The sequence below is a fragment of the Vidua chalybeata genome, chromosome 27 (assembly GCF_026979565.1).
Source record: "Vidua chalybeata isolate OUT-0048 chromosome 27, bVidCha1 merged haplotype, whole genome shotgun sequence".
Lineage (NCBI taxonomy): Eukaryota > Metazoa > Chordata > Aves > Passeriformes > Viduidae > Vidua > Vidua chalybeata.
The window spans coordinates 5,077,168-5,099,129 of record NC_071556.1 but is presented as its reverse complement, the minus strand read 5'-3'; the positions used below and the strand labels follow the sequence as shown (position 1 = coordinate 5,099,129).

General features: G+C 46.9%; 1 protein-coding gene across 12 annotated transcripts; it reads left to right on the top strand.

Moving 5' to 3' along the window:
- The first annotated feature begins 17 nt into the window (after positions 1–17).
- On the top strand, positions 18–20,022 carry SUGP2 (SURP and G-patch domain containing 2). Of its 12 annotated transcripts, none has more exons than XR_008435027.1 (13): positions 18–423; positions 1,453–2,991; positions 4,069–4,186; positions 6,108–6,583; positions 7,430–7,541; positions 8,736–8,998; positions 9,118–9,232; positions 9,352–9,419; positions 9,533–9,606; positions 9,726–9,793; positions 9,907–9,980; positions 11,152–11,216; positions 11,914–11,934. XR_008435027.1 is itself a non-coding variant. In XM_053966027.1 (10 exons), exons 1-10 carry the CDS (start codon positions 309–311, stop codon positions 19,867–19,869), a joined length of 3,252 nt encoding a protein of 1,083 aa, XP_053822002.1. In that variant the 5' UTR covers positions 19–308; the 3' UTR covers positions 19,870–20,022. The 12 variants fall into 12 exon arrangements, 7 of the variants coding, with proteins under 7 accessions (XP_053822005.1, XP_053822007.1, XP_053822006.1 ...); XR_008435025.1 differs by adding exons at positions 10,100–10,155; positions 10,688–10,713 and having other exon boundaries at positions 9,352–9,793; positions 11,914–11,930; XR_008435024.1 differs by adding exons at positions 10,100–10,331; positions 10,688–10,713 and having other exon boundaries at positions 9,352–9,793; positions 11,914–11,930.
- The last annotated feature ends 1,940 nt before the right edge of the window (positions 20,023–21,962 follow it).

Below are 21,962 nucleotides of genomic sequence, written 5' to 3'. Positions count from 1 at the left end.
GCCCATCAGGGGGCGTGACCCGCCGCGCTCTCCGTGAGCCCCGGGAGGGGCGTGGCCATCAGCGGGAGGGGCGTGCCTACCGGCGAAGGGGGCGTGGCCAGCGGGAGGCCCCTCACGGTGTGGCGGGAGGCGGCGGCGCCGCCTCGGTGAGGGCGGGCCGGGCTCGGGCTCCGCTCCGGCTCCGCTCCCTGCTCCCGGCGCTGCGCGGGGAAGCGTGAGGCTCCCCTCAGGCCGCGCCTCCCCTCAGGCCGCGGCGGGACCCCGGGCCCGCGCCAGGCCGTGCCGCGCCGCGGCGCCGTGAGGGGAAGATGGCCTCTCGGAGGATCACCCGCGAGGCGTTCGAGGCCGTGGTGCAGGACAAAGTTAAGCGGTACCGCATGGAGCGGAGCGGTGCCGCGGGGGACGCCGTCCATCCGTTCAAAGGTAGGGGGAAGCGGCGCGGCGGGAGCAGCCCGGCAGCGCCTGCCATTGATTCGCCTCACGCTGCTGTTTTTTTTTCCACGTCCATTTTCATGGAAGAGGCGAACAGCTGGGGAAAGGACTGACACCGTGAAGGGAGGCGGGGGGAAAAAAGAATAAATGGGAATTCAGACAAAGGAATTCTGTTCAGCATCACGGAGTGGGTCCGGTTCCTGCCAGGTCTCCAGGGACGGTGCTGCAGGATGGAATGCTGGTGATGGCTGATCACTTAAATAAATGTAGGGCTCTGCTGGAAGCCTTTGGGTCTTTGTGCTTGCTGTTATTTTTGGGGGGAAAAGCTCAAAGCAGGGCATCGACCTCATGAACGTAACGCAAAACGTGGTCCCCAAATTATTTCGCCTCCTAAATTTGGGATTATAAAATGTCTAGCAAGACACTTGGATTGCATTCAGAGGGATGGACATTCATAGGAGAGCTTTAAAATGAAGTCTGTTATTTTTAGACTTGAATGAGCCCTGAAGAAATCATTTATATTAAACACTTCTATTTTTTGCCAAGTATTTACTTTCTCAATTGAACTTCTGGGATTGGGGAACAAAGGTTTTGGATAATGAGAATTTCCCGCAATAATGAGGGAATTGTGGTTGAGCTTGTAGAAGATCTGAATTTCTGTCCAGCTGCAGAATTCCTCCTGGCAGTTCTGGTCTGGGTGACAAGGTGGGGATTGGCCAAAGCCTGGGAGTTGCTGGCCTTGGAGGTCTTTGACAATTTATAAATTCTGGGAAAGCTGAAAGTTCAGAGTTTTGATGGGTTCTGTGCCTCAGGTAGAAGCTCAAGACTTGAGCCAGTGATGAGCAAAGACAGACTCGATTTGGGGGGAGAACTTGACCTCCTGAATTTGGGGATTGGAATATGGGAACGGGAATATGCTGAATTTTTTTTTTTTTATGCTGAATTTTTCTGAAGGAAATTTCCTTCAGAAACCTCCCCCAGTTTTGACCTCTTTTCAACCTCTTACATTTCTTTGCCCAGCTCACTCCCGGCCGCTGCCCCGGCCCCGCTACAACGAGAGCTTCCACCACGACGGGCGCTTCCCTCACGCCAACTGCCAGAGCGAGGAGTGGAGCGGCGACCCCGGGGAGGATTACCCCGGGGAGAACTACCCCGGGGAGGATTACCCCGGGGAGAACTACCCCGGGGAGAACTACCCCGGCCCTTCCTACAGAGCCGCCAGCCCCCTGCTCCGCAAGGAGAATTATTTCCACGGACACTTCTCCCGGCCCGCGCCGCGGGAGCGGGAATTCGCCCGGGATTACGGGAAGTTTGGCCGCGCGGCTGCCCCCGGCCGGGAGTACGGGCAGCGGGATTACCAGCAGGGTTACGGCCCCCCGGGTCCCTGGGGAGCCGGCGGGCCGCACGGAGCCGAGTTCGGCTCCCCGGATGTTCTAGGGGATTTCAGGTCGCCCGGGCTGATGGAGGAGGAGTACGGCAGCGTGGAGGACCAGGAGTACGAGGCGGAGTTCGGGGCGCCCGACGGCGAGTTCCGGCCGCCGCTGCGCAGGGGAGGCGTGGGCAGGGGCAGAGTCCTGAGGGGGAAGCGCCTGGCCGGGGGGGTGGTGAAACCCAAGGTGTTCAAAGGAGACCTCAAAAGCCCCCTCAAGAAGTGGAGCTTGAAGAAGCCCCAGCCAGGCCTGGATCCCAAAGCTCTGGATCAGCCTCTGGAAGTGGCCGAGCGCCCCGGCCCCAAGCTGCCCCCGCACCCCGTGGCAGCCCAGAGACCCGTCCTGAGGCTGCCGAAGCCCGCCCACGTCTTCAGGAACCTCAACTTCGACCTGGTGGATAAATCTGACATTTTCTCCACCTTCGGCATCGAGATCATCAAGTGGGCCGGGTTCCACGCCATCAAAAACGACGCCGAGTTCTCGCGGCTCTTCGGGGCGCTCTTCGAGCTGGAGACTGAGACCTGTGCCAAGATGTTGGCCTCCTTCAAGTGCTCCCTGAGGCCAGAGCACAGAGATTATTGCTTTTTCACCATCAAGAGCTTGCAGCACGCCGCCCTGAAAACCCCCAAGGTGGACAACGAGTTCTTGAACATGCTGCTGGACAAGGGGGCCGTGAAAACCAAGAATTGCTTCTTCGAGATCATCAAACCTTTTGATAAATACATCATGAGGCTCCAGGACCGCCTCCTCAAGGGGGTGACCCCGCTGCTGATGGCCTGCAACGCCTACGAGCTGAGCGTTAAAACCAACGGCTTTGGCGACCCCAGGGAAATGGCCAACGCCTTCGAGACCACCGTGTCCCTGTGCCGGAAATCCCTGGCCCTGCTGGGCCAGACCTTTGCCCTGGCCTCTGTGTTCAGGCAGGAGAAAATCCTGGAGGCCGTGGGGCTGCAGGAGATGGCGCCGGCGCCGACGTCCTTCCCAAATTTCGACGATTCCACGCTCTTTGGGAGGGAGTACATCGAGAACTTGAAGGCTTGGCTGGAGAAGAGTGGGTATCCCATCCAGATGAAAAAAGGGGAGGCCGAGCCCGCGGAGCAGCTCAAAGCGGCCTCCCCCGACAGCACAGGTAACAGGGAGGGGGGTCCGTGTTTAGGGTTTGGTTAGGTCGGGAATTCCTGACTCTGGGAATTCCAGGTGGGTCCCACTCAGGGCTGCAATTCCAGGTGAATCCCACTCAGGGCTGGAATTCCTGGTGAATCCCAATCAGAACAGGAATTCCTGGTGAATCCCAGTTAGAGCTGGGGCTGGGGGGGAATTCCAGGTAAATCCCACTCAGGGAGGGAATTCCAGGTGAATCCCAATCAGGGCTGGAATTCCAGATGAGTCCCAATCAGGGCTGCAATTCCTGGTGAATCCCAGTCAGGGAGGGAATTCCAGGTAAATCCCAGTCAGAACAGGAATTCCAGGTGAATCCCAGTCAGGGAGGCAATTCCAGGTGAATCCAAATCAGGGAGGGAATTCCAGGTGAATCCAAATCAGGGAGGGAATTCCAGGTGAATCCAAATCAGAACAGGAATACCAGGTGAATCCCAGTCAGAACAGGAGCAGGGAGGGAATTCCAGGTGAATCCCAATTAGAGCTGGGGCTGGGATGGAATTCCAGGTGAATCCCAATCAGAACAGGAATTCCAGGTGAATCCCAATCAGGGATGGAATTCCTGGTGAATCTCAGTCAGAACAGGAGCAGGGAAGGGAATTTTGTTATTTAAAAAAAAAACAGCAAACATCAATTGTGTGAAAACACCAAAAAAATCCAACATCTTGCTGCTTGATGAGAATAGGACAAGGAGTGTTTTTTTTTTTTTTAATGGGATTTATTTGATTTTAATGTGGTTTTTTTTAATGGAATTTCTTTCTCCCCACTCTGGGATTGTGCTGCTTTTTTTTTTTTTTTGTCAAATTTTTGTTATTATTCTTTTTACAAAACAGCAAACATCAATTGTGTGAAAACACCAAAAAAATCCAACATCTTGCTGCTTGATGAGAATAAAACAAGGAGTGGTGGTTATTTTTTTGGGGTTGTTTTTTTTTTTTTTTTTTTTTTTGTTTGTTTTTTTTTTGGTTTTTTTGTTGTTTTTTTTTTGTTTTAATGGGATTTTTTTGATTTTAATTTTTTTTTTAATGGGATTTCTTTCTCCCCACAGCCCCCCAACGAGCTGACAGGAAAGTTGTGGACACAATTGAGCAGCTGGTGAGCAGCATCGTGTCAGGAACTTTGTCTGCCAAGGACAGGAGTGCTCAGAAGAACTCTCCTGAATACTGGTGGGTGTGTGAGAAACTTGGAGCTGATAGAATTAAAACTTCAGCCCTTCACTCAGTGGGAATGATCAAAGCCTGGTGAATATTTAATCAGAATTTTGGGGGGTTTTTTTTGGGTTTTTTTTTAGGGGGGGAATGTTTTCCTGGAGCTAATTATCCCTGGAAATGATCCTGGTGTTTGTGGCGTTGCTTTTGATGTGCCAATAATGGCTCTTTGTCGACCCAAATTCAAGGTGTTCAAAGCAATTTGCATTTTAGGAGCAAATTCAGGTGATGGAGACATCCAGCAAGGTAACAGGGTTTAGAATTCCAGGAAAAACGTTGGAAAAGGGGGAGCTGAGGCACCTCCAGGTGTGTGAGCTGATTCATTCCTGCCAAACCCCTGCAGTATTTATTTCCTTCATCCCAGAAAAACCTGCTCAGCCTCATGTTAACACCTGGAAAAAACCCAACAAACTGGAATGCTGAGGGGTTTCTACTTAAAAAGTGGAGATTTTCAGCAGATCCCTCCTTTGTTTCCTGTGTGACAAGGAGTGCAAATCTCACAGGTTCAGGCTGTAAAAAATTGAGATTTTCAGCAGATCCCTCCTTTTTCTCTGTTTCTCAGGTTCCTGTGTAACAAGGATTAGATATCTCACAGTCTGAGGCTGTAAAAAATGGAGATTTTCAGCAGATCTCTCCTTTTTTCTGTTTCTCAGGTTCCTGTCCAAGGAGGAGAGCTTGGAGTACAAATTTTACAGGTTGAGGCTGTAAAAAATGGAGATTTTGAGCAGATCTTTCATTTTTCTGTGTTTCTCAGGTTCCTGTCCGACGAGGAGAGCCTGGAGTACAAATCTCACAGGCTGAGGCTGTAAAAATGGAGATTTTCAGCAGATCCCTCATTTTTTTTCTGTTTCTCAGGTTCCTGTCCAAGGAGGAGAGCCTGGAGTACAAATACTACAGGCTGAGGCTGTAAAAATGGAGATTTTGAGCAGATCCCTCCTTTTTTTCTCTATTTCTCAGGTTCCTGTCCGACGAGGAGAGCCTGGAGTACAAATACTACAGGCTGGAGCTGTAAAAATGGAGATTTTCAGCAGATCCCTCCTTTTTTTCTCTATTTCTCAGGATCCTGTGTGACGAGGAGAGCCTGGAGTACAAATCTCACAGGCTGAGGCTGTAAAAAATGGAGATTTTCAGCAGATCCCTCCTTTTTTTCTCTATTTCTCAGGTTCCTGTCCGACAAGGAGAGCCTGGAGTACAAATCTCACAGGCTGAGGCTGTAAAAAATGGAGATTTTGAGCAGATCTCTCATTTTTTTTCTCTATTTCTCAGGTTCCTGTCCGACGAGGAGAGCCTGGAGTACAAATCTCACAGGCTGAGGCTGTAAAAATGGAGATTTTCAGCAGATCCCTCATTTTTTTTCTGTTTCTCAGGTTCCTGTCCAAGGAGGAGAGCCTGGAGTACAAATACTACAGGCTGAGGCTGTAAAAATGGAGATTTTGAGCAGATCCCTCCTTTTTTTCTCTATTTCTCAGGTTCCTGTCCGACGAGGAGAGCCTGGAGTACAAATACTACAGGCTGGAGCTGTAAAAATGGAGATTTTCAGCAGATCTCTCCTTTTTTTTTCTGTTTCTCAGGTTCCTGTCCGACGAGGAGAGCCTGGAGTACATATCTCATAGGCTGAGGCTGTAAAAATGGAGATTTTGAGCAGATCTCTCATTTTTTTTCTCTATTTCTCAGGTTCCTGTGTGACGAGGAGAGCCTGGAGTACAAATCTCACAGGCTGAGGCTGTAAAAAATGGAGATTTTCAGCAGATCCCTCCTTTTTTTCTCTATTTCTCAGGTTCCTGTCCGACGAGGAGAGCCTGGAGTACAAATCTCACAGTCTGAGGCTGTAAAAATGGAGATTTTGAGCAGATCCCTCCTTTTTTTCTCTATTTCTCAGGTTCCTGTCCGACGAGGAGAGCCTGGAGTACAAATACTACAGGCTGAGGCTGTCAGAGGTGCAGAGGAGGAGCCTGCCTGGGGAAGGAGCTGCCCCAGAGTCCCTGCGGGCCCTGCTCTACGCCAGGAGAGTGGCCAGCATCAAAAAGAGACTTTTCAAGGGGAAAAAAAAACCTGCCTTTGTCCCTCCCCGTGCCAGCAGGGCCAGGAAGGTGAGGAGGGCAAGCAGGGGCACCCAGACCGTGCTGTCAGCTGGGACAGTGCTGAAGCACCCAGACCAAAATCTTCCAGGTGCAGCCCAGGCCAAGGTTGCCCTGGCAGAGCCCGGGCTGGCCCAGGCTGGCCTGGGTGCCACCTCGGCCTCCCAAGGTGCCAGCAGCTCCCAGGTGGCCGTGCCAGCAGAGGAGGAGGCAGGTCCTGAGGGTCCAGCAGCATCTCCTGAGCTCCTGCCAGCCCTGGGCTCTCAGTTTCCTGATGGTGAGTGAGGATTTGGGGTGCGATTTGGGGTTTTAAATCCCTGCAGGGGGGGAAAAAATGGCATGGGGTTAGATTGGGAATGTTAAATTATATCCAGGAAAAAAAACAAACTTCTCCTGCAATTCACAAAAATTCCTGCTGGAAACCCCAAATCATTTCTTTAACTCTGTATTTATGAATTCTTTAACTCTGTATTTATGAAAAAAACCAAACTTCTCCTGCAATTCACAAAAATTCCTGCTGGAAACCCCAGATAATTTATTTAATTCTGTGATGGAAACCCCAAACATCAGTTATTTAACTCTGTATTTATGGAGTGGGTAGTTCTCAGCTGCACTGACATGGGGCTAGATTGGGAATGTTAAATTATATCCAGGAAAAAAACCAAACTTCTCCTGCAATTCACAAAAATTCCTGCTGGAAACCCCAAATAATTTATTTAACTCTGTATTTATGGAGTGGGTAGTTCTCTAGTTCTCGGCTGCACTGATTTGGGGTTAGATTTGGGATTTTAAATTATAGCAGGAAAACCAAACATGAGTTAGATGTGAAATTTTAAATTGTGTCCAGTAAAAACCCCAAACTTTATAGTAGCTCTCAGCTGCACTGGTTTGGGGTTAAATTTGAAATTTTAAATTGCATCAAGAAAAAAAAAAAAAAAAAAAAACCAACCCAAATTTGTCCTGTAATCCAAAAAGAAATTCTGCTGGCATTTCAAAAAGAATTTCCTTTTTTCTTTCACAAGAAGAATTCCTGCTGGAAACCCCGGAGCCCATTTCTTTAATTCTGTTTTTTGGAGCTCTCAGCTGCCCTGACCTTTCCTAACAGAACTTCTGTTCCTTGCAGTGGATGCCAAAACCATGGAAACTGCAGAGAAACTCGCCAGGTTTGTGGCTCAGGTAGGGCCAGAGATTGAGCAGTTCAGCATTGACAACAGTGCAGACAACCCCGACCTCTGGTGAGTCCCTTCCCTGAGCTTCCCTGAGCTTCCCTGAGCTTCCCTGAACTTCCCTGAGCTTCCCTGAGCTTCCCTGAGCTTCCCTGAACTTCCCTGAGCTTCCCTGAGCTTCCCTGAGCTTCCCTGAACTTCCCTGAGCTTCCCTGAGCTTCCCTGAACTTCCCTGAACTTCCCCTTCCCTGAACTTCCCTGAGCTTCCCTGAGCTTCCCTGAACTTCCCTGAACTTCCCTGAGCTTCCCTGAGCTTCCCTGAGCTTCCCCTTCCCTGAACTTCCCTGAGCTTCCCTGAGCTTCCCTGAGCTTCCCTGAACTTCCCTGAGCTTCCCCTTCCCTGAACTTCCCTGAGCTTCCCTGAGCTTCCCTGAAGTTCCCTGAGCTTCCCTGAGCTTCCCTGAGCTTCCCTGAGCTTCCCTGAGCTTCCCTGAACTTCCCCTTCCCTGAACTTCCCTGAATTTCCCCGAACTTCCCTTTCCCCGAACTTCCCTTTCCCCGAACTTCCCTTTCCCTGAACTTCCCTTTCCCTTCCCTTTCCCTTCCCTTTCCCTTCCCTGAATTTCCTTTCCCTTCCCCTTCCCCTTCCCCTTCCCCTTCCCTTCCCTTCCCCTTCCCCTTCCCCTTCCCCTTCCCCTTCCCCTTCCCCTTCCCCTTCCCCTTCCCTGAACTTCCCTTCCCTTCCCTGAACTTCCCTTCCCTGAATTCAGGGAAGATAAGGCAAAAAATCCAGGGAAATAAGGTCAAAAAGCAAGGGAAATTAAGGACAGAATTCAGGGAAATTAGGACAGAATTCACTAATTCACTAATTCTTCATTAATTTCCAATGAATTCATTAATTCTTATCCCCCCTGCATTTTCCCCTTATTTCCCCTGCATTTCCCCCTTATTTCCCCTGCATTTCCCCCTTATTTCCCCTGCATTTTTCCCCTTATCCCCCTGCATTTTCCCCCTTATTTCCCCTGCATTTTTCCCCTTATCCCCCTGCATTTCCCCCCTTATTTCCCCTGGACTTTTCCCCTTATCCCCCTGCATTTTTCCCCTTATTTCCCCTGCATTTCCCCCCTTATTTCCCCTGCATTTTTCCCCTTATCCCCCTGCATTTTCCCCCTTATTTCCCCTGCATTTTTCCCCTTATTCCCCCTGCATTTCCCCCTTATCCCCCCACATTTCCATTCTCTGTTTCCCACCTCCCCACCTCAGGTTCCTCCAGGATCCCACCAGCCCCGCCTTCAAATTCTACCGCATGAAAGTTTTCCAGCTGTGCCCCTCCATCACCTTCAGCCCCGAGGCTGCAGAAGCTGCCACAGCTGCAGGGACAGCCCTGGAGAACGAGGAGGACGAGGAGGAAGAAGAGGAAGAAGAAGAAGAAGAAGAAGAAGAGGAAGAAGCTGAGTTTGAACCCTCCCAACCTCAGGGGGACGAGGAGGAGGAGGAGGAGGAGGATGAGGAGGACGTGGCAGCAGGTAGAAGGGTGGCAAACCTAGAGGAAGATTTGGTGTCCAGAGCAGGAGAGGAGATGTCAGGAGGTGAAGTGCAGCTCTCCAGCCCCTCTGACGGCGCTGTCCCAAATCTGTCGACACAGGCACCCGGCCCGGCCCCCGGCGCGCGCTTCCCCCGCAAAAGGGTCAGCTCCAAGTCCCTGAAAGTGGGCATGATCCCTGCCCCAAAAAGGATCTGCCTCATCCAGGAGCCCAAAGGTCAGTGGCCATTGAAATTGTTACATTTTATAGTAAAATACAGGAGGATTTGGGCAAAAATCCCCATTTTTCGGGTGTTGGCGCTGTAAGAAATGGCATTTCTCCAATAAAAAATTCAGCTCCAAGTCCCTGAAAGTTGGGATGATCCCAACCCCCAAAAGGATCTGCCTCATCCAGGAGCCCAAAGGTCAGTGGGAATTGAAATATTTCAGTTTTATATTAAAATAGAAGAGAATTTGGGGAAAAATCCTGAGTTTTTAGGAGTTGTCGCTTTAAGAAATGGCATTTCTCCATTATGAGATTCAGCTGCAAGTCCCTGAAAGTTGGGATGATCCCTGCCCCAAAAAGGATCTGCCTCATCCAGGAGCCCAAAGGTCAGTGGGAATTGAAATTGTTACATTTTATAGTAAAATACAGGAGGATTTGGGCAAAAATCCCCATTTTTCGGGTGTTGGCGCTGTAAGAAATGGCATTTCTCCAATAAAAAATTCAGCTGCAAGTCCCTGAAAGTTGGGATGATCCCTGCCCCAAAAAGGATCTGCCTCATCCAGGAGCCCAAAGGTCAGTGGGAATTGAAATATTCCACTTTTGTATTAAAATAGAAGAGAATTTGGGGAAAAATCCTGAGTTTTTAGGAGTTGTCGCTTTAAGAAATGGCATTTCTCCATTATGAGATTCAGCTGCAAGTCCCTGAAAGTTGGGATGATCCCTGCCCCAAAAAGGATCTGCCTCATCCAGGAGCCCAAAGGTCAGTGGGAATTGAAATTGTTACATTTGATAGTAAAATGAAAAAGGATTTGGGCAAAAATCCCCATTTTTAGATATTTTGTCACTTAAAAAATCACATTTTTCCAATATCAAATTCAGCTGCAAGTCCCTGAAAGTTGGGATGATCCCTGCCCCAAAAGGATCTGAGCCCAAAGGTCAGTGGCTGTTGAAATATTTCAGTTTTATTGTAAAATAAAAGAGAACTTGAGCAAAAATCCCCATTTTTTAGGTGTTTTGTCACTTAAAAAATCACATTTTTCCAATATCAAATTCAGCTCCAAGTCCCTGAAAGTTGGGATGATCCCAACCCCAAAAGGATCTGAGCCCAAAGGTCGGGTGGGCATTGAAATATTTCACTTTTATGTTAAAATAGAAGAGAATTTGGGCAAAAATCCCCATTTTTTAGGTGTTTTGTCACTTAAAAATGGCATTTTTTAATACAAAAATGAACACAAAATTCACTTTAAATCTCCATTAAAGTAGCAAAGGGTAGAAGAGCCCAAAGGTCAGTGGGCATCAAAATATTTCAATTTTATACTGAAATAAAAGAGGATTTGGGGGGGGAAAAAAAAATCCATTTTTTAGGTGTTTTCTTGCTGGTTGTTGCTTAAAATTTGCTTTTTTTTTTTTTTTTTTGTACAAAAATGGCCACAAAATTCACTTTAAATCCGCATTAAAATGGCAAAGGAGAAGCTGAAGAGAAAAACCCAAAGGTCAGTGGGCCTGGAGATGTTTCAGAGGAGAATTTGGGCAAAACTCCTGATTTTTTTTTGGTGTTTTGTCACTTAAAAATGGCATTTTTTTAATACAAAAATGGCCACAAAATTCACTTTAAAAGGAGAAGCTGAACAAATAATTTATCTCAAACATCTCCCAGTATTCTCTGAGTATATATTTCAATTAAATTGAGTCTAGATTGAATTTTTAATTAATTCTGGTTTTTTTTTATTGCTAATTTCTATTCATTTTTAATATTGAATTTTTATTTCTAATTTCTCTTCTTGTTGTTTTTTTTTTTTTTTTTTTAGGTCCAGGCTTGAAATGCGAATTTCTGGAGGATTTTTTTTTTGTTTTGAAGCTGTGCTTTGGAGGTTTTTTTTATTGAAATAATTGGAATTTCCAGGTGAATTTTGGATTTCTTTGCCTTGCAGTGCATGAGCCTGTCAGGATTGCCTATGACAGACCCCGGGGCTGCCCTGCCACAAAGAAGAAAAAGGTAAAAAAATTCACATTTCTGCCCCAAAATCCAACCAAAATTGAGAAATGGTTTGGAAAAACAAAACAAAAAACAAAAAACAAAAACAAAAACAAAAACAAAAACAAAACAAACAAAACAAAAAAAAAAAAAAAAAAAAAAAAAACCCCAAAAAAAAAAAGCAACACAAAAAAACCCCACAAAAAACAAAAAAAAAACCCCAAAAAAACCCATTAAAAAACCCAAAAATAAACCACAAAAAAAACCCAAACAAAAAAAAAAAAAAACAAAAAAAAAATCTTTTTTTTTTCTGGAAAGAAATTAATTTTTAAAAATTTATTTCAAAATTCCTTTAAAAGAAAGGGAATTCCTTTTTAAAAATCCCTTTTAGAGAAGGAAATTCCTTTTTAAAAAATCCTTTAAAAATCCCAATTAAAAAAAGGAAAACTCCTTTAAATGAAGGAAATTCCTTTAAGAGACGGAAATTCCTTTTTAAAAAAAATCCTTAAAAATTCCTTTAAGAGAAGGAAATTCCTTTTTAAAAATCCCATTAAAAGAAGGCAAAAACTCCTTTAAAAACCCATTTAAAATCAGGAAATTCCATTGAAAAAATTCAATTTACACCGGTCCGGATGGGAATTTCAGCCATTTCACCAACCCCACTCCCAGCCCAATAAATTCCCATTTTTTTTCCCATTTTTTTCCCATTTTTTCCCAGAAAGCCAAGGATGTGGAGGAGCCCCAGAAGAGGCTGAGCCCCAGGAACTCAAAAATCCCTTTCAAAGAAAGGAAATTCCTTTAAGAGAAGGAAAATTCCTTTTTAAAAAAATTCCTTTAAGAGAAGGAAATTCCTTTAAAAAAATCCTCGAAAAATCCCATTAAAAGAAGGCGAAATTCCTTTAAAAACTCATTTACAATCAGGAAATTCCATTGAAAAAATTCAATTTACACCGGTCCGGATGGGAATTTCAGCCATTTCACCAACCCCACTCCCAGCCCAATAAATTCCCATTTTTTTTCCCATTTTTTCCCCATTTTTTCCCAGAAAGCCAAGGATGTGGAGGAGCCCCAGAAGAGGCTGAGCCCCAGGAACTCAAAAATCCCTTTCAAAGAAAGGAAATTCCTTTAAGAGAAGGAAAATTCCTTTTTAAAAAAATTCCTTTAAGAGAAGGAAATTCCTTTAAAAAAATCCTTGAAAAATCCCATTAAAAGTAGGCAAAATTCCTTTAAAAATTCAATTTAAAAAAGGGAATTTCCTTTAAAAAAATTCAATTTACACCGGTCTTGATGGGAATTTCAGCCATTTCACCAACCCCACTCCCAGCCCAATAAATTCCCATTTTTTTTCCCATTTTTTCCCCATTTTTTCCCAGAAAGCCAAGGATGTGGAGGAGCCCCAGAAGAGGCTGAGCCCCAGGAACGTTGGATTCCAGATGCTGCAGAGGATGGGCTGGCAGGAGGGGCACGGCCTGGGCACGCGCGGCCGCGGCATCCGCGAGCCCGTGCGCCTGTAAGGGGAAACTGTGGGGCATTTCTGGGGGATTTCTGGGGGTTTATAGGGGAAAATGGGGGATTTAATGGGGGATTTAATGGGGAAAATGTGGGGGTTTAATGGGGGATTTAATGGGGAAAATGTGGGGGTTTAATGGGGGATTTAATGGGGAAAATGGGGGATGTAATGGGGAAAATGTGGGGGTTTAATGGGGGATTTAATGGGGAAAATGGGGGGGTTTAATGGGGGATTTAATGGGGAAAATGTGGGGGTTTAATGGGGGTTTTAATGGGGGTTTATAGGGGAAAATGGGGGATTTAATGGGGGATTTAATGGGGAAAATGTGGGATTTAATGGGGGAAAATATGGGGGGTTTAATGGGGGATTTAATGGGGGTTTATAGGGGAAAATGAGGGATTTAATGGGGGATTTAATGGGGAAAATGTGGGGGTTTAATGGGGGTTTTAATGGGGAAAATGTGGGGGGTTAATGGGGGATTTATAGGGGAAAAGATGGGGGTTTAATGGGGGATTTAATGGGGGTTTATGGGGGAAAATGAGGGGTTTAATGGGGGATTTAATGGGGAAAATGTGGGGGTTTAATGGGGGATTTATAGGGGAAAATATGGGGGTTTAATGGGGGATTTATAGGGGAAAAGATGGGGGTTTAATGGGGGATTTATAGGGGAAAATGTGGGATTTAATGGGGAAAATGTGGGGGGTTAATGGGGGATTTAATGGGGGATTTATGGGGAAAATGTGGGGGTTTAATGGGGGATTTAATGGGGAAAATGTGGGGGTTTAATGGGGAAAATATGGGGATTTAATGGGGGAAATATGGGGATTTATAGTGGAAAAGATGGGGGTTTAATGGGGGATTTATAGTGGAAAAGATGGGGATTTAATGGGGTATTTAATGGGGAAAATGTGGGGATTTAATGGGGAAAATAGGGGGGTTTAATGGGGGATTTAATGGGGAAAAGATGGGGATTTAATGGGGAAAATGTGGGGGTTTAATGGGGGATTTAATGGGGAAAACGTGGGGATTTAATGGGGGATTTAATGAGGAAAATAGGGGGATTTATGGGGGAAATAGGGGATTTAATGGGGAAAATACGGGGGGTTGTGGGGGATTTATAGGGGAAAGTATGGGGATTTAATGGGAAAAATACAGGGATTTAATGGGGGATTTAATGGGGAAAATATTAGGATTTAATGGGGAAAATATGGGGTTTTAATGGGGGAAATAGGGGGATTTATAGGGGAAATCTGGGGTTTTAATGGAGGAAATATGGGTTTTTCAACTGGGAATTCACCTTCTAATGGGAACTGGGGAGAAAAAAATTGAAATCATTGAAAATAATTTCAAACGCCGTAAACAATTCAAAACAATCGGCTGCACCAGGCACCGCAGGGGGAGGGGGAGTGGGAAAAATCCCAATTTTTTGGGTTCCCAGCGGGTCGTTGTGTCCCCAGGGGCGCCACCTCGGCCGGCGAGGGGCTGGGGGTGGCCGGGGAGCAGAGCCACGAGGACGCTTTCGACATCTTCCGCCAGAGGATGATCCAGATGTACCGGCAGAAACGGGCGAGCAAGTAGGTGAGTGCAGCCGGGATCCCCGGCCGGATCCCACGGGGATCCCTGGGCAGGCGGGCTGGATCCCACGGGGATCCCTGGGCAGCCAGGCTGGATCCCTGGGCGGGGATCCCTGGGCAGGCAGGCTGGATCCCACGGGGATCCCTGGGCAGCCAGGCTGGATCCCTGTGCAGGGATCCCTGGGCAGGCAGGCTGGATCCCTGGGCAGGCAGGCTGGATCCCTGTGGGATCCCTGGGCAGGCAGACTGGATCCCACGGGGATCCCTGGGCAGGCAGGCTGGATCCCACGGGGATCCCTGGGCAGCCAGGCTGGATCCCACGGGGATCCCTGGGCAGGCAGGCTGGATCCCACGGGGATCCCTGTGGGATCCCTGGGCAGGCAGGCTGGATCCCACGGGGATCCCTGGGCAGGCAGGCTGGATCCCACGGGGATCCCTGGGCAGCCAGGCTGGATCCCACGGGGATCCCTGGGCAGGCAGGCTGGATCCCACGGGGATCCCTGGGCAGGCAGGCTGGATCCCACGGGGATCCCTGGGCAGGCAGGCTGGATCCCTGTGGGATCCCTGGGCAGGGATCCCTATGGGAACCCTGGGCAGGCAGGCTGGATCCCACGGAGATCCCTGGGCAGGCAGGCTGGATCCCAGGCTGGATCCCTGTGGGATCCCTGTACACAGGCCGGATCCCAGACCGGATCCCAGGCTGGATCCCAAGCTGGATCCCTGAGCAGCCAGGCTGGATCCCTGTGCAGGGATCCCTGTGCACAGGCCGGATCCCAGGCCGGATCCCAGGCCGGATCCCTGTGTGATCCCTGTGCACAGGCCGGATCCCAGGCCGGATCCCAGGCTGGATCCCAGGCCGGATCCCAGGCCGGATCCCAGGCCGGATCCCAGACCAGATCCCAGGCCGGATCCCAGGCCGGATCCCAGACCGGATCCCAGACCAGATCCCAGACCAGATCCCAGGCCGGATCCCAGGCCGGATCCCGGATCCCTGCCGGCCGCGCGGGCCGTGTGCGCCGTCACCCCGGGCTTCCCTGGGGAGCTCCTTCTGATTTCTGAGCAGCTTTTCTCTCTTTTTTCCTCTTTTTTTTTTTTTTCCTCTTTTTTTCCTTTTTTTTTTCTCTTTTTTTTCCTCTTTTTTCCTCTTTTTTTTCTTGTTTTTCTCTTTTTTTTCTCTTTTTTCCTCTTTTTTCTCGTTTTACTCTTTTTTTTCTCTTTTCCTCTTTTTTTTTCTTTTTTTTCTCTTTTTCTCTTTTTCCCCTCTTTTTTCTTCTTTTTTTTTTTCTCTTTTTTCTCTTTTTTCTCTTTTTCCCCTCTTTTTTCTTTTTTCTCCTTTTTTCCTCTTTTTTTTCTCTTTTTTCTCTTTTTTCTTTTCTCTTTTTTTCCTTTTTCCTCTTTTTCCTCTTTTTTCTTTTTATTTCTCTTCTCTTTTTTCTTCCCTTTTTTCCCTCCTTTTTTCCTCCTTCTTTCCTCCTTCTTTCCTCCCTCTTTTCCCTCCCTTTTCCCTCCTTTTTTTTCTTCCCTCTTTTTTCCTCTTTTTCCCTCATTTTCCCCCTTTTCCCCCTCTTTTTTCCTCTCTTTTTCCCCTCTTTTCTCTCTCCTTTTCTGTTTTTTTTCTTCATCTTTTATTCTCTTTTCTCTCTCTTTTTTTTTCCTCTCCTTTTTTTCCCTCTTTTTCTCTCTTTTCTCTCATTCCAGCTCCAGGCTCTCTTCCATGAAGACCCCAGAGCCCCTCCCCTCCCTCCCGTGCTCTCTCTGCTGGATTTTGGTCGGATTTTCCCTGGAATTCCATCCCAAACTCTGGATTTTCCCTGGAATTCCACTCCAAATTCCAGATTTTCCATCCCAAATTTCAGATTTTCCCTGGAATTCCACCCCAAATTCGGATTTTCCGTCCTAAATTTCAGATTTTTCGTGGAATTCCACCCCAAATTCCGGATTTTCCATCCCAAATTTCAGATTTTCCCTGGAATTCCACCCCAAATTCCGGATTTTCCATCCCAAATTTCAGATTTTCCCTGGAATTCCACCCCAAATTCTGGATTTTCCATCCCAAATTTCAGATTTTCCCTGGAATTCCACCCCAAATTCTGGATTTTCCATCCCAAATTTCAGTTTTTCCCTGGAATTCCACCCCAAATTTGGATTTTCCATCCCAAATTTCAGATTTTCCCTGGAATTCCACCCCAAATTCCGGATTTTCTGTCCCAAATTTCATATTTCCCCAGAATTCCACCCCAAATTCTGGATTTTCCATCCCAAATTTCAGTTTTTCCCTGGAATTCCACCCCAAATTCCCTCCTTTCCGTGCAGCTTTCCATCCCAAGAGAGGAAAAATGAACATTTTTCCCCCATTTTGGTGTCAGTAACACTTTGGTAGAAATGTTAAATCCAATAAATGTAGAGCTGGACAATTCCTGCTTCCTGTGATGTTTAATTTGAATTTTTCCTTTTTTTTAAATTTGGATTTGGCCCTTTGCAGGAGATACGCATTCGTATTTTTATTTTCATTAAATTAAATTTATTTTTTTTGGTGGAATTTGGAATTCCTCTGGGTGCAGAGCAGGATTTTGGGGTCAAAATCTATTTTTGGGATGGGATTCCTCACCAAAAACTGGAATTAATTCTTTCCCAAAAATCAATGTACAACTTCTTTATTTTTTGTTTTCCCTCTTGACCTCCCACTCTACTTCCAATTCATATTTTGCCCAAATAAAGCCTGGCCTCAAAAATCCAAATATTCTCCTTTTGCCTTCTTCCCTACCCTACAGCAGCTACATTTTCTAATTAAAACCCAATTAAACCCCTTTTTAATCACCTTTTTAATCCTGCATGCCAAGCACGGCCCCAGGGGGGGTTGAGCAATAAAACACCTGAAAAATCAGAATATGCTGAAAGCCCCACGGGGATTTTCGGAAATAAATCAAATTTTGGGGGTTTTTGGTGACCTTTGTTGGGTTTGGGGCTCTTGGAGTTCTCTGTGCCAGTAAAATTCTGGGGTTTGGAATTTGGGGGTTGGGATTCTGAGGTTTGGGATTCTGGGGGTTGGGATTTCAGGGTTTGGGATTTTGGGGGTTGGGATTTCAGGGTTTGGGATTTCGGGGTTTGGGATTCTGGGGGTTGGGATTTCAGGGTTTGGGATTTTGGGCTTTGGGATTTTGGGGGTTGGGATTTTGGGGGTTGGGATTTCAGGGTTTGGGATTTCGGGGTTGGGATTTTGGGGGTTGGGATTTCAGGGTTTGGGATTTCAGGGGTTTGGGATTTTGGGGTTTGGGATTTTGGGGGTTGGGATTTCAGGGGTTTGAATTTTGGGGGTTGGAATTTTGGGGGTTTGGGATTTTGGGGTTTTGGATTTCGGGGTTTGGGATTTCAGGGGTTTGGGATTTTGGGATTTTGGATTTCGGGGTTTGGGATTTCAGGGGTTGGAATTTTGGGGTTAGGAATTTCGGGATTTCAGGGTTTGGGATTTCGGGGTTTGGAATTTTGGGGTTTGGGATTTCGGGGTTTGGGGTTGGAATTTCAGGGTTTGGGATTTCGGGGTTTGGAATTTTGGGGTTTGGGATTTCAGGGTTCCTGCGGTTCTGTGGGGTCAGGGAGGGGTTGGGGTGAGAGGGACCTCAAAGCCCATCTGGGGACACTTTGGGGACACTTTGGGGACACCATGGGGACAGCCCTGGGGACATCCTTGGGGACACTTTGGGGACACCCAGGGCACAGCCTGGGGACACTTTCTGCCATCCCAGCTGCTTCCAGCCGTGTCCCTGCCCAGTGTCCCATTCCCTGTCCCCATCCCTGTCCTTGTTCCTGCTTTCTCCACTGTCCCCTGTCCCTGTCCCCATTCCTCTCTTTGTCCCTGTCCCCATCCCTGTCCCCCCATCCCTGTCCCTGTCCCCTGTCTCCTCTCCCCATTCCCTCTCCCCTTTCCCCTGTCCCTCTCCCTTGTCCTCATCCCTGTCCCCTCTCCCCGTCCCCTTCTTGTCCCATCCCCTGTCCCTGTCCCCTCTCCCCTGCCCCCTCTCCCCTGTCCCCATCCCTGTCCCCCGTCCCTGTCCCCCTCTCTCCTGTCCCCTGTCCCTGTCCCATGTCCCCCTCCCTGTCCCCTCTCCCCTGTCCCCTTCTTGTCCCATTCCCTCTCCCCCATCCCTGTCCCCTCTCCCCTGTCCCCATCCCTGTCCCCATCCCTGTCCCCATCCCTGTCCCCTCTCCCCTCTCCCCTGTCCCCCTCCCTGTCCCCTCTCCCCTGTCCCCATCCCTGTCCCTGTCCCCATCCCTGTCCCCTCTCCCCTCTCCCCTGTCCCCATCCCTGTCCCCTGTCCCATGTCCCCCTCCCCATCCCTGTCCCCTCTCCCCTGTCCCCTTCTTGTCCCATTCCCTCTCCCCCATCCCTGTCCCTCTCCCCTGTCCCCATCCCTGTCCCTGTCCCTGTCCTTATCCCCATCCCCATCCCTCTCCCTGTCCCCATCCCTGTCCCCTCTCCCCTGTCCCCTCTCCCCTGTCCCCATCCCTGTCCCCTCTCCCCTGTCCCCCTCCCTGTCCCTGTCCCTGTCCCCTCCCAAGCCGGGCCCGTCCCCTCCCTGCCCCTGGGGATCTCTAATTAACGGCACAATTAAATCTGCCTAATTGGGTCACGGGGGCTGCGCTTCGGGGGGGATTTGCTGCAAACGGGGTCGGGGGCTGCAGCTGCACTTCCTTAATGGCACAAAGGACAAATATCATTTGTAATATATATATATATATGTATAATTTGTTATATATTATATATATATATATATATCATTTGTAATATATATTTGTGTGTATATATATATATATGTATATAATATTTGTAATATCAGCCCTGGGAGTTACCATTAAACACAGTCAAATTCAATGCATTTATTATGAAATATAAAAATTCAATATCATATATTTCTATTATAGATACTAATATATTCATAATGAGCTCTCAATATATTAATATTTCTATAATATATTATACATCATTACTATAATTATATATTAATATATTTATTATCTTATTTATAATATAATAATATATTCTATTATATAGTTAATATATAATTATAATATTATGTGATAATATGTAATATAATGTAGTAAAATATAGTGTGATTATAACATAATATAGCATAATGTAATATATAATATATCATGATATAATATCATTTTAATATAATATATATATTATATATAACATAATATAGCATAATATAATATGACATCATAATATAATATTATATAGTATATTATGGTACAATATAGTATTAATATATAATATAATATAATATAATATAATATAATATAATATAATATAATATAATAATATCATATTGTTATACTACTGTATTATTAATGTAATTATATCCTTATTAACAGTATCATTAACATATATTCAATAAAAATGGGGCAAAATGCAAATTTTTGCTTCCTTAGATTTGTAAAAATTGCAAAAAGCAAATTTTTGCTTCCTTAGATTTGTAAAAATTGTAAAAAGCAAATTTTTTGCTTCCTTAGAATTGTAAAAAATGGGACAAAGGAGCTGCCTGTGCCTTTTTTTCCTGGGGTTTTCCTGAGCAGCACCTCGGGGTAATTCCCACCCAAGAAAAGGGGAAATTCACTTGGAAAAAGGAGAAAAAGTGGCTCAGAAAAGCTGAACTTTCAGCTTCTCCCCTCTGAGCCGTGGCCACACCTCGGGAATCAATAAAATTAATTTTAATAAATGAAATTTGATTTGTGGCATTTTTGGACCGAGGGAAATGTGGGAAAAACAAAAAAAAAAACCCCAAAAAACCAAAATAAAACCAAACCAAAACAAAAAAAACATACAAAAAAAAAAAAAAAGAAATGGGGGAAATAATTTTGAGAGGTTAAAAAAAGGGGAAAAGGAGAAAAAAAAATTGGGGGAAATGGGTGGGAGAGCTCTGGGCAGCGAGGAATAATTGGAATTCCTGTGGAGCAGGGGAGCAGCAGCCCCAGGGGCGCCCGAGCCTTTAATGAGTTCCTTTAAACAGAAACCTGAAGGTGAATTTGGGGTATTTTTAGTGCTGAAGGATTCATTTCTGTGAAGCGTTCCGGAAAAGTGGCTCAGGCTCCTTCTGGAGAGGAACTTTGAGCGGGTGTGGGGAAAAAAAAATAAATGAATTTTGGGTTTAAAAGCAGCAGCCGGGGGCAGATCTTGGTGTTCATTGGAGATTTTTCTGCTCTAGGAAGAGATGGGGGATCCTTGCAGGAGTTTAAATTTCAGTGGTTTAAATTCAAGTCCTAAATTCAAATCCTAAGTTCAAATCCTAAATTCAAGTCCTAAATGTAAGTCCTAAGTTCAAATTCTAAGTTCAAATCCTAAATTCAAATCCTAAATTCAAATCCTAAATTTAAATCCTAAGTTTAAATCCTAAGTTTAAATCCTAAGTTCAAATCCTAAATTCAAATCCTAAGTTTAAATCCTAAATTCAAGTCCTAAATGTAAGTCCTAAATTCAAATCCTAAGTTCAAATCCTAAATTCAAATCCTATGTTTAAATCCTAAATTCAAATCCTAAATGTAAATCCTAAATTCAGATCCTAAATTCAGATCCTAAATTCAGATCCTAAATTCAAATCCTAAATGTAAATCCTGAAATCCTTGAATTCTGAATGCTGTTTGTGTTAAATATTTGGCAGTGCTGAACTCGGGGCTTCCAAAGTGACAAAAATGAAAAGAGGGGTGGGAGGAAATCCAGAGTTAAATGGAGATGGGCTCTTTGGGTTTGGGGACAGGGATGGGGACAGGGATGGGGACAGGGACAGGGATGGGGACAGGGATGGGGACAGGAATGAGGGACAGGGAAGAGGGATGGGGACAGCGATGGGGACAGGGGACAGGGGTAGGGGACAGGGATGGGGACAGGAATGAGGGACAGGGATAGGGATGGGGACAGGGGTAGGGGACAGGGATGGGGACAGGGATGGGGACAAGGGGACAGGGATGGGGACAGGAATGAGGACAAGGGACAGGGTTGAGGACAGGGGACAGGGATGGGGATAGGGACAGGGAGAGGGACAGGGACAGGGGGGACGGGACAGGGGACAGGGATGAGGACAGGGACAGGGATAGGGACAGGGACAGGGGACAGAGGACAGGAATGGGGATGGGGACAGGGGGGACAGGGGACAGAGACAGAGGACAGGGATGAGGACAGGGATGGGGACCAGGGACAGGGGACAGGGATGAGGACAGGGATGAGGACAGGGACAGGGATGAGGACAGGGACAGGGGACAGAGGACAGGGATGAGGACAGGGACAGGGGACAGGGATGAGGACAGGGACAGGGGACAGAGGACAGGGATGAGGACAGGGATGAGGACAGGGACAGGGATGAGGACAGGGATGGGGACAGGGATGGGGACAGGGATGAGGACAGGGATGGGGACAGGGACTTGTGAGGTCGCTCCTGGCAGGAGCCACCAAAACTCCAGGGGAACACAACGGTGCCAAAACCCCTCTGCGCTGGCATCTGCTGCCCCGGTGTCACAGCTGCTGTCACCTCACACCTCGGGGTCACCCTGCAGGACCCCAAACACGGGGACAGCGCCGGAGGGGACACTGGGGGCGGGGGTGACACCTGGCACAGGGAAAACAGCGCAGGGCGGGGAGGAAGGGAAGGGCTGAGTGTGAGCAGGGGGGGTTAGCACACCTGGGTTATC